General features: G+C 34.5%; 1 protein-coding gene across 1 annotated transcript; it reads left to right on the plus strand.

The window, feature by feature from the left end:
* The first annotated feature begins 2,952 nt into the window (after positions 1 to 2,952).
* LOC126714759 (GDSL esterase/lipase At5g14450-like) lies at positions 2,953 to 4,980 on the plus strand. The gene is made up of 5 exons (XM_050415050.1): positions 2,953 to 3,280; positions 3,385 to 3,594; positions 3,895 to 4,067; positions 4,179 to 4,452; positions 4,629 to 4,980. The coding sequence occupies exons 1-5, from the start codon at positions 3,010 to 3,012 to the stop codon at positions 4,874 to 4,876; spliced, it is 1,176 nt and encodes a 391-aa protein (XP_050271007.1). The 5' UTR covers positions 2,953 to 3,009; the 3' UTR covers positions 4,877 to 4,980.
* The last annotated feature ends 8,089 nt before the right edge of the window (positions 4,981 to 13,069 follow it).

Genomic DNA, 13,069 nt, shown 5'->3' on the forward strand with positions numbered 1-13,069 from the left:
CGCCTTAATGAAAAACCCACTCTACAAGGAAATACTTGTCCATCACGCTTGGGATTGTTTGAGGAAGAGTCCCATGAGGAAAAGACTTCTAGTCCAAGGAAGGGAAGCTGATTTTCTTCTACTATAAAAGCTTCAATACCCTCGCAAATCAAGGTACGCATAATTTACCCTCTCTAGCACTCTAGAGTTGAGAACAGTTCTAATTTGACTGTCGGAGGGTATTTGGTCGACACCACACCGGTGCCCACGGCGAGATCACTTTTTCTTCTTGCAGGTTATTAGCGGGAGCGAGCGTGGATTGTGTTGCTCACTGGTGATATTACGGCATCATCGGCTCAAATTTTCAGTGACACCTTTCCACATGCCATCCTATAGATGTCTTAAAGAAAATGTGAGACAGCTCTATTGGCAGTTTGATTTCATCATAGAGGGTTTTGGTGTCAGTGTGTCACTGAATCATGGGCTAACGTAGTTGGACACTTTGATTGCTAACAAAAAAAGTACATTGATTCTTATTCAAAGCATGTTTATTGTCCAGAATTATAAGCAAAGCTTGAAGTAAAAGGAGAAAAATACATATTTGATTGCTAATAACCAAAAAGTTTTGACATTGAGTCTTATGCAAAGCATGTTTGTTCTCTATAATTATAGGCAAAGCTTAAAGTAAAAGGAGAATTTATGGTAGACAAAGATGACTATGGTTCATGAGCATGACTTTGACATCTTTGATTCTGAGTAAAGAAGATTTGACATCAATTATTATGCAACATTACCGAAAGTCTGCATCATAAATCATAATCCTAGGCAGATTTTAAGGGAAAAGGCGTAAAGAATGAAGAAGTCGGCAAACACATCTGACCCTTTAAAATGTGTTTTATATTGGTGAAATAAAATTAATAAATTAATGAGCCTCAAAATTTTCTCCTTTTTTATTTTTTAGCTGCACGCACCATGCACCAGTTATGATTACATTAATTTTTAAACCAAAAGTCATTGTATTGGTCTACAAACTACAAAGAAGTCAAAAAATATCTGCCAAACTTGTACTTTATTTTTATTTTTTATAGAGAGTTTTAATTTATGACGTGTACTCATGATGATAGGTTTTTTATCATCAGATCAAAACACCAATTAGTTTTTGGTGTAGGTAGGGGATTGAACCCTAGATCTCTTATACAACTATAAGAGACTTTACCAGTTGAGCTGACTGGAACCCACTGCCAAACTTGGAATTGATAAAGCATATGATGAGCTTTGATAAAAGTATCTGATGAGCTAAATGCTATTACAGGAGGGAAAAATTACCATATTGAAAAATAATTCCTAGAACTCAAGTTAGCTTCCTCCATGCCACTTAAAGTTTGAAAGGAAATGTTAGTATATCTTTGTGAGCCTTTGTTTACGACTAAAATCAAGGAATATTAATAACTTTTGAATACAAAAATACAATGATTTTAGTCAATAGTATATAAAATAAAATAATAGTTCCACCTACGGAGAAGATAACTACATCATAATCTTTATGCCATTTTTTTAAAATACCGAGAGGTCTTCCTCAAAAAAAAAAGAAATAAAAAAAAAAAAAAAATAATAATACCGAGGTCTTAGTTTAGTTACAAAGTTTTTAGTAATATTTATGCCATTTACTAACCGGATCTAATGGCAAGTCTCAATAGCTGGCACGATTTTTTATTCATTAAAAGTTTCATTTATTTATATTTAGTGTCCGTTTGGCACGATTATTTTTGCCAACTTATTGTACTATTTTAACTAATTTTTTTTTATTCACAGTATTTTCAGCAAAAAATTTTCAATTTTAACAAAATAAGCGTATAACAAATGAACCATTAAATATCTTCTGGTTGAGAGTTGAGACATCTAGCTTTATAAACATTAAAGAGAGCTGCGGCGTGTGATACAACAGTTGCATTACGAGTATATAAAGTATTATGATAACGACTAGATACGTGATGGTAGCTTGGATCATATGATGTATTGTGTTAATATTTGAACAATGATTTCTTGGACTCAAGGACTGTAACAAATTATTTTAGACCCCCCACATGATTTTGCATCGATTTCGTGGTAAATACTGCTAATTATTGTCATATACATGGGACAATGCTTTGAGTTAGTCCATAAGATTTTCTTCTTTTTTTTTTTTTTTTTTTTTTTTTTTTTCTTTAGGGGGTTACAACTTAATTACAAACTTGTTTTATGGTGACAAAAAAATGCATAATATTTTGTATTTATGTAGTTACCCCTTTTCTACTTAAAAATTTTATGTAATGGCTATCATTTTAAGCGGAATAGTAGATGAAAGTGTTATCAACATGTACTTCTATAGAAACTAAAATATTGTGAAGTGGACTCTTTGTGAAATTAGGATGGAACTACCCCATCTTGTTATGTAATTAGGAGGCACCATTCCATTTTTCCCATTTCCATTCCCCATTTTGATTTTGTATAAGAGATTTAGATGGACTGAGTTCCTCTTATATGAGGAACTAGGATCTTATGGATAAAATCCCCAAATTTGGAATTAGTAATCTTGGATCAATATGTCATACTATTATATGAATAGTGAATTTCATCATAAATTTAATTAGTGAAATTCACTATTAGTGAGAGGATAAAATATTACTCTAGAAGTACTGAATAATTACTTCCAAATTCGAGATGGACAAGCCATAACAATGCATGAATAACGTTTATTTGCAGCACGAAGTTGAGAAAAGTAGCTGGAGATGCCTTACAGAAAAGGGAACGTTGGATTTAGCAACAGCAGAGGAAAACAACAAATGTATGCAATACTACTGATGTGGAATAAAAATAAATTTTTAATATTTCCCTTTTTTTAATAAAGATAAATATTTTTCTTTGGAAATATACATGATTGTCATGAATACATATTCATTTCTCTTTGCCTATATAAAGATAAGTGTGCCTATAACTAAGCATCTGGGAGTCTATATCACTATAACAGTAAGAAGTGTTAGTGTCCAGCATATGAGTCAGAGTTTTTGTCCAGTGAGAATGGAAGTTGTAAGAGTTTTTATTGCTGTTAGTTTAGCTTTCTTGGTTTTGAGTGTGTTTGGTGAAAACATGACTGGCTTATCACCTTGTGATTTTCCAGCAATTTACAACTTTGGAGACTCCAATTCAGACACTGGTGGGATAGCAGCAGCATTCTACCCAGCAGGGCAACCGTCTGGCGAGACTTTTTTCCATCAGCCAGTTGGAAGAGCTTCCGATGGGCGCCTTATAATAGACTTTATTGGTATCTTGCATTTCAACTTGTTCTCTGCCCTGCAAGCATGTATCTAGAATGTTGTTTTTCTAAATTTCACAGAATATTTATCAGTCTATTGTGTTTTTATGCAGCCGAGTCCCTTAGATTGCCATACTTGAGCGCATACCTAAACTCAATAGGAACAAGTTTCAGGTATGGTGCAAATTTTGCCACTGGCGGATCAACCATTAGGCGGCTTAATGAATCCTTCTTTTCAAATGGTGTAAGCCCGTTTTCTCTAGATATCCAGATTGTGCAGTTCGACCAGTTCAAGGCGCGTACCAGCAATCTCTACAACCAAAGTAATATGAAACATCAACTTCTAAAAGAAAATAGTCCTCTCTGATTTTCATCTCCTTTATTTTGAGTTTATTATATGTACAATTGAATAAGAGTGAGTTGATTCAAGTTGAGGGCATGAAAAAAGATAGAGAGGAACCAAAAATAACATTATCAGTAAAAAAGAACATGTGAATAAAGAAGTAATAGACAGTATGATTTTGTATAGAATAGCATGATGGAAAACAATATGTGTGGCTAGCCTTGTCTAGTCCCTATAAATTTGGGACTAAAGCTTCATCGTTGTTGTTGTTTTTATGCAGCCCAGGAACAGTTCCACAAAAGTAATCTTCCAAGGCCTGAGGACTTCTCCAAGGCTCTTTATACATTTGACATTGGCCAAAATGATATTGCTGCTGGTTTTCGAACAATGAGTGATAAACAGTTTCAAGCAGTAATCCCAGACATAATTGAGCAGCTAGCTACCGCAGTTCAAGTAAGTTGTATAAAATGTTCAAAGTCATATGTCAATTGGAGTTAACAAGATGCGAGTCAGATCAAACACGTTTATTGTGTGTTATGGCTAAAAGTCAACCATCTTTTTCAGCATCTGTACCAAGGAGGGGCAAGATCATTTTGGATACACAACACTGGTCCCATTGGCTGCTTGCCAGTGACCCTACACTACTACCACCAACCAACGCCTGGCATTCTTGACGAGCATGGATGTGTCATAGCTCAAAATGATGTGGCTAAAGAGTTCAATTGGCACCTTGAGAGTCGTGTCATCAAACTAAGGGAACAGCTACCTGATGCTGCATTAACATATGTGGATGTCTTTACAGCAAAGTACAAACTAATTAGCAATGCAAAGGAGCAAGGTAGTACTTCAGTATTGTTGTTACCATGACACTGTTGCTATCTAAATCAGATACTAGTTGATGCCTTTTTTCTGACCTTTACTATACCAATATGATATTTGTCACTTGTCACATGAAAATGAAGCTCTGCCAAGAATCTAACTTTTTTAAATGAAAAAATGGTTGGCCTTTTGCAGGATTTGTGGATGTAAGAAACATTTGCTGTGGGTATCACGAGGATTACAAGCATGTGTGGTGTGGGAATAAGGATAAGATTAATGGTACTGAAATTTATGCTGGGTCTTGTGAAGATCCTTCCTTGTACATTAGCTGGGATGGTATTCATTACACTGAAGCTGCAAATCATTGGATTGCTAATCAGATAATCGATGGTTCATTCTCGGACCCAACAATTCCAATTACACATGCATGCCATATGGGTTGATTTGTATGATTAGAAATTTAGATTTTTTTTTTTTTTGACAAAAGATATGTACTCAATTTACACATATAAATTCACAAACAAGCTACACAGAAAATTGTTTTAAATCGTTGTGTTTTAGCTACATGAAAAATCAAGAATAGTCTCAATAATAGAAGTTCTCTCTGTTGATTATCAAAAAAAAAAAAAAGATGTTCTCTCTGTTGGGGAGATAATAGAACTAGAGAGACTTCAATTGAGGAATTAAAATCTCTTGCCATCACTTGACCTAAAATTTTAAAAATATGGTTTTGAGGGCATCCACTCTTGTTATTATTTTCCAATGTAGAACTTTACCACTTAGCCAATCATACCACTCGCGTGGTTACACTTCTATTGATCTTTCATAGCAATCCAAGTGTGCATCACCAACAAGTCTAATTTGCTCACCAATAGAGTGCTTTTTACTCAAATATGGGTGAGCGAACATAAGAGCTTTTCACTAATGAATACTTGTCCAATTGAAACATCATGACTCTAATACCACTTTTTGTAAAGATAACACCATGGGTAGAACTCTAATTGAGAGAGAAATAGAATATACAGAGACACTACTTAACCTAAAAACTTAAGTTTGAGTTTTGGTCAAATTATATCATATTAACCACTGACTCTTATTAATATAATCTAATATGGGACTTTACCATTTAGTTGCACCCCAAAACTCCAACAATGATGGCAATTAAAGGAAGGAAAGTGTTGGTTGTGACCATTGTGGTGGATGATGACAATGACAACGACAACAATGGCAACCAAAGATGGGAGGTTTATGGTTGTGGATGGGTAGATCGGCAATGGTGGTTGGCAAAAGGTAGACCCAATGGTTTTTATAAGGGTTTAACGTATGAAGTTTTATATATTACTAGTCGCAGACCCACGTTATGCGTGAAAATATATAATTACTTTGTAATGTGGTAGAATGTATGATTAATTTTCTAAAATTTACTGAAACTAATTTGTTCTCTTAAAAAATTGAACTATTTCTAAAAATATTTTCCATCTCTCTATCTCAACAAATATATCATTTTATTATTTTGAGTTTTTTTTTTTTTTTGGAAAAAAATGGGTGTATTTAATTGATATTATTCTTTTGTTTAGAAGAGATATTATTCTTTTTTCAAGTAATCTATATTCTTCAAACTTTTGTTATAGTGTGTTATGTTTTCCTTTTTTATTTCTACAACTAAATTTTTTTGAGTTCAAAATTAATTATTTAAATCTCTCATTCTCTTAAGGAGGTTGTCATGTTAATCAAATCTCATTACAAATTTACAATTGATATTACTCCAATAATTGATAGGCACATTCAAATATTACAATTGTTCTCTTTGATTGTTAAATGTTATCCTATTGCATTATAAAGAATTAAAAATAGTATATAAGAATATAGTATTATTCTATTACATAGCATGATTTGAATAATTTGGTGTTTATTGTTATATCTTTTATTTTTACTTTTCTTTTCTTCTCATCTTATTTTATTCGACATTTAAATTCAGCCACATCCTCCATATGATTAAATTATTTATATTTTCTCTCATTTTTTATTTATTTTTAATCACATATTCTAAGAGAGAATGTGAGAGAAATATCAAAATTATATAAAATAACATGAATAGAAGAATACTCAAAAGAAAATGTATGATTGTAAACAACAAATTATCCAAGCTATGCTATGTAATAGAATAACATTTAACAATAAAATAAAAAAGATAACAAATTAAAATAAAACCAAATGCATCAACCCAATGTAGAGTTCAAAAAAAAAAAAATTCCCCAAAATAGAGAGAGAGAGAGAGAGAGAGAGAATATTCACCTTTTTATGTGGGAAAAATATGGATTGAATGAAAGAGAGAAAAACAAATATTTATAATAAATTAAATGGGGAGAAGAAGAGTCAAAATAAAAGGAAGATAAAGGGATAGAGGAATTGTAAGGTTAAGGTATGGGGTAATGGGGAGATAAAAAGGTAAAAGTGGGGAAAATGTTGGAGGAAGAGTAATTGTAAGGTCATAAATTAATAAGGAGAAAAATAATTAAAGAGGAGAGAGAAAATGTTGGAAATAAGTGGATGAGGTGGCTGTTGATGTGGCTCAACAGGAGCGTAGCAAAAATAAATATTATGCTTCAACTTTTAGATATATATAGATATAGATTAATGTAAAAAAAAAAAAAAAATTGTTTTCAACACTTTTTTTTTTTGAGAATCAATTGTTTTCAACACTAACGAACCAAACATTTCCTAAAACATAGCAAACCAAAGTTTAATACAATTCCTTAGATATCCTAAAATATAGCGGGCCAAACTTAAGTATGATTTCTTAGGTATAATACATTAGGCTCTTCAATTAAACTCAAACACATTGTTGTATTGACCAATGACAATCAAATTAAATGCAGTACAATCAATTTTGTAGTTAAACTTTATTCTAAAACTAATTAGTCACTATTATTATTATGGAGTAGTAGTTTATGATTTTACACATCCAAAGAAGTGGAATATATAAAGTTTACTTAAATTATATGTAAATATTCAGATTTAAAAATATATATGTAAAGGTTTAAAAAAAAATGTATTTGTAAAGCTTTTATTAAACTTAAAAAATAATGAAAAATCAATTGGTGATGATGATAATAATAATAATAATAGGGATAATTACAGTAAACCCACCTGAGGTTTTGCCCGTTTGCGCTTTGCCTACCCGTGGTTCAAAACTTATCATTTTGCCCACCTGAACTTCAATCTGTTACCTATCCGTTACCCACCTCACCCTTAGACATTAGAAAAACACCTTTTTATTAAAAATAGAACATAACACGGATCAAACTTGAACCATTAAATCTTTTCCTCACGAACACAAGAACACAACATTTGTAAATATAGTTCAAAATTTTCAGTTACACACATCCAAAACCAATTAAATCCTTTGAATCCATACCAAAATCCCTCTTATTTTTCAAACCCAAACTGTAATAAAAAAAAGTTTTAAAACCCAATCATAGATTAAACAGAAAATAGAAACAAACCAAAGAGAGAAAAACAGCACCATTATTCATCTTGCTGATGGTGGTGGTCGAGTGCTTCGATCTACAGTTTGATGGTGGCTTGTACGGTGGCTTGGCTATCGTGGCGGTGGCTCATAGTGGTGCTAACGGCGGCCATGGAGGTCAACCACCATTAGCAAGCCAAAATCAAATAAAATCCACAACCAAAAAAAAAAAAAAAAAAAAAAAAATTTGAAACCCACGAAGCGTTGCCACCCACTCCACCACCACCACTATTAGAACCCACAACTCAGCACCACCACCACACCCACAATCGACAACCACCACAAGCCACAACTCATAACCCCACCATAATCAAATCATTATCAAACCCACAACCCAAAAGCAAAAAAAGAAAAGAAAAAAAGAAAACCACTGCCGGCCGAGACAAAGGCCGAGATCGAGCTTCATTTTGGCCGAGACAGAGGCCGAGACAGGGACGGAGGCCGAGATCGAGCTCCATTCTCTGTAAACTACCGCTGGCCCTTTTCCTGGATCTGCTCCAAATCGCCAAGATAGAGGCTGAGACCAAGACGGATGCGAGAATGAAGGAAATTAGATGAACCCACAACCAAAACCACAAAAAAATGAAACCCATGAAGCAAGAATGAAGGAAAATGAAACCTATCACTGTGCTTTGGTCAAGGAAGCTTTTCTGGGAACGAAGGGCTATGTGGGTCGAGTCCTTTGCCTGCTTGTTCGTTCACCAATACATCTCCAATGACTGCATTGGCTCAGACGGTGCCATCAAACCCGAGCTTGTTACCAGAAGCGCCTATAATGAGTCAAGCAAAAGGAAAATTGCCTTCGAAGAAAGGGTTAAGTATTGGTGTGATTGTGGTTGTTGTGATAGTTGGGCTATTGTGATAGTTTGGCTGTTGTGAAATTATTGATATTGTTATAGATTAAAAATAATTTCATTGAGCCATTTGATTGGTGTGTTGTTCCTCCACTTTGTTCTCATTGAAGTTCATGAGCAATGAAAAACCCTAGCTTTTTTTATTTTTGTTATATTTGTTTTAGCCTAAAAATGTGTTTTTCTAACGGCAAATGGAGAGGTGGGTTACGGAAGGCTAACAGAACTAATCTCAGGTGAGCAAAGTGATAAGTTTTGAACCACGGGTAGGCAAAGCGCAAATGGGCCAAACCTCAGGTGAGTTTACTGTAATTATCCCATAATAATAATAATAATATATTTAATGAAATCACCTTAAAAAATAATAATAACAATAAATAAATATATATATATATATATATATTTAATGAGATCACCTTAAAAAAATTATCACGCATAGTTCTCCGACTAGTTGGTTTTCATTTAACTAATTCCAAGAAAACAAATTAGCAAGCCTTGAAAAAATTAGTCCAATCACAAAATCACCGATAAAAAGCTAAAGAAATTTTTTTCCAATCAACTAATTTTAGACCCAGCCCATAAAATTTAAATAAAACCAGTTTGATCCCACGCATCAGATTCCCCAACAACACCACCCCCCCCCCCCCCCCCCCCCAAAAAAAAAAAAAGAACCTAATTGAGAAATCAACACAGCATTGACAAGGTATTTCTCTGTCTCATCTGGGTTGAGGCACCTCTCTAACTATGATTCTCTCTGTAAGACTATTTTTAACTCTTTGATACATGATGACCCAGTGGTACTTTCTCTATGAGCTCAGTTACTTTTTGACTTATTTTATTAGTTGTTTATGCCCCTATAACTTATACTAATAGATAGTAAAGCATTATTCAACCTAATCATAGAAGAGTGTAGAACTCTTTAGAAGAACTACAAATCTTTGGACTCTTGAGCCAAAAAATAACATAAAATAAGGGTAAAGATTTGGATTTTTGGAGCATGTAGTTGGTTAAATCAGTGGTAAAAATGAGAGCAATAAATGATTTACTGTAGGTGTCGTGTGGGTAAGAGGGGAATGAATTCTGGTTTTCACTTTAGTTGAATAATTAATTGCATGATAAGATAATAATGTAACAAAAATAATAATTATTTAGAATTAATAAATTAAGAATAAATAAATTTATAAATGGGAAATTAATAATTTTATAAATTGAAGAGTAATAAATTTATAATTAGTGCATTTTGCATATTGGCCACATTCTTGTATTCTTATTTACTTGGTAAATAATTTGACATATGATCACGTAATGAATATTTTTAGTGCATTATACATTGTAATACATTAAAAAATGATTATTTTGTGTCTTTTCATTTGCTAATATATATATATATATATATATATATATTTTGTTAAGAAAGTGCTAGTAGTTTGTTAATACTATATGGATGTTAGTATTGATTTAAAAAAAAAAAAATTATTATTATTCATACTTCAACCCCCCCCCCCCCTCCCTAGGGGTGGCTTGATGCATTTGGAGGCCTAAGACGAAAATTGATTATCTTGTATTAGATGTAAAATTACTACTAATTAATATGAACTACCTAGAATTTTTTCTTTTTTTAGAAATTTTATAAACAGAAAAAGTTAGACAAAATTTTTCATATTTGTTGATATGACAGATTGATAGTGGTAAGTAAAAAAATGGAATTAGTGGTAGATTTGGATGAGAACTAGTAAAAGTTTCCTAATTCAACTCTTATTATTATTCTTTTTTTTTTTTTTTTTAAGAAATGCAACATTCACAATATTTTTTACAACAAATCCTAGGTTTTAAGTTGCTTTTTGTTTTCTATTTGAAAATATCACTATAATTATTTTTCTGCCATCAATAACAACCTACTACTTAACACTAGTAGTAAAAGTGTTGTGAAAAATATTGTGAACGTTACATTTTTCTTTCTTTTTTATTTGTTTTCATCTGGTAAAAAAAATATTATTTTATTTATTAATTATAAATAACCCTGTAGGGACACGATTTCTTTAACGGCCCAATAATGATGTTGGGCTCATACATGAAAGATCCCTCACAATATGATTTGTAGAGAGTGGGCTTGAAAGGCTTGCCTTTGATCACAGGACGATGGTCCGATCCTGTTTTTAGAGGAATTCATGTGGAAAATAAGAGTTGGATTTGAACATTTAAACCCTATAGCATTACATCCTGAGGGGTTGGACTCCTCGGACTTAGTCCGAGGATCATTAAGGTCTTCCTTCGGTTATCCGGCGGTGATTTTTTGTGGTATGCATACATCTTTAAGTGGCTTTCACCCATGGAGTCTTTCTCCTCGAGGTAGGATGGGAGTCCCTGGTTTTTTGTCCATTGTTCCCCCCCCCCCTTTATCCAGATTACTTACTTTCTCTTTTATACTAGCCTACGTTTGCTGTCCTTCGTCCACGTGTAGGGTCAACTTTTACGAGACTGATATTTGTCCCGTCAGTCTAATCCCAGAATTGTTGGGGATGGTTAATAAAGCCAAAGAATCCGGCTCTGCTGGATGTAGAGTCTTATCTGGGAAGGATAATGAGGGCAGCTTTCCCGAAATATTTTAGATCTCCTTTCCAATCTGGTCCTATACCGTTTTTGCCCCTCTTCTTCGGTGGAATTTTGGGTCTGCCGAAGACTGAACTGTCCTCGGCAACATTTCCGGGCCATTTAGGCTTTATGTTATTGAGCTTGGGCCGTAGCTTTCTTTGGCTTGGGCCTTTGGACTTCCCACGAGCAAATGGACCTGACCCATAAATTATTGGGCCCCACAATAGCCCCTCAAAACCCTGCTGTCCGACTTCCTGGTTGGAGAGGGGGGTTTTGGTAATGCCGAGCCTTTATTATGGCTCATTTAATTCGGCCCTTAACTGACGCTGGCGACTCTTCACCTGCCCAGGGAATGTACCGGTCTACAAGATATTCCCCTTAAATTGCGCACGATGCGTTTATGCCGTTTGGTTATTCGAAGCACGTCTTTAATGTCTTCCCTTTACGAGACCTCCCAGATTCAACGGTTTTTGACGGCGTGGGGGGATGAAACGGGCGTATTCATGTTTGCAGATTTCCTTGGGGATCTGAACACATTAAGTATTCTCCTCTTCGTCCCCTATATAAAGAGAAGAAACAAGAGTTGTTTCCCCCACAAATGAATCCCTTTAACCCCACCAAAACTTGAAATCCTTAGATTCTCTCCGGAGTTTACTTTTACTCTCCGGTTATACCTTAGCCTGAAATACACTTACCGTAGTAATAAGCAATGAAAAAACCATTCCCCTCCCAGAAACACTATGTTCTAGCGAAGCTCGAAATGGCTCGGTCAGGGCAAGGATGGCGGAGACTCAAGATTTGTCTCGCCTTCCTTTTAGCCAAAATCCGAAGCAGGGACTCGTCATGTCATACTTTCGACGTGACTGAGCCGAGGAAGCACATCATCAGTACCACCCGCTCTCTCACGAGCATATCTAACATGGCGCCAGCGTGTTAGGAGTCAGGACTGGGGCAAGGACTAAGTGCCCCTGCTTCTTCCTCTCTTCGTTCACTGGCGCCCCCCATTTGCCTCTCTTTCTTCTTCTTTCCACCACCAGATCCATCCTGGTGCTTTTCCTTCTCCCTCTTTTGCTCCTTTCTCTTTCTTTTCATCTCTTCTCTCTTCTTCTCCTCCTTCTTTTACTCATCTCCTCCATCTTCCTCATTCATCTCCTCCATCTTCCTCATCCATCTCCTCCATCCTCTTCTTCCTTCTCCTTCATCTTCTTCTTCCTTCTCCTTCAACTTTTTCTAAAAAAGGTTCTTCTCTTAATATGAGCAATACTGAGGCAGAGATTAGGGAGACTTTGAAGACGAGTTTAAAAGACACCTGGCTGTTTACTTATCTGTATTGCGGATGTTATTGCTGCTTCGGCAGTTCACCTTTTGTATAGGCTTGTTTAAGCCCCTCTTTGTATGTTGTAATAATTTTTCATATTAATAAAAAATTATTGTTATCTTACTTCGCATGTTCTGTCTCTATGTTTTTACAAATTTGCAAACGCTACTCGGCATAATAGTATAGCATTTGAATCAATGATAAATAAGGCCAAAATACTTGCTAACAAAAAGATATCATTATAACTTTAATAGAATGGTTTGACATAGCAGTGCCTACCTGTGAATAACGATACTTACCCAAAACAATGCCGAGATTAGAACTGGATGCTCTATACGGTGTAGGA

The sequence above is a fragment of the Quercus robur genome, chromosome 2, assembly GCF_932294415.1.
Source record: "Quercus robur chromosome 2, dhQueRobu3.1, whole genome shotgun sequence".
NCBI lineage: Eukaryota > Viridiplantae > Streptophyta > Magnoliopsida > Fagales > Fagaceae > Quercus > Quercus robur.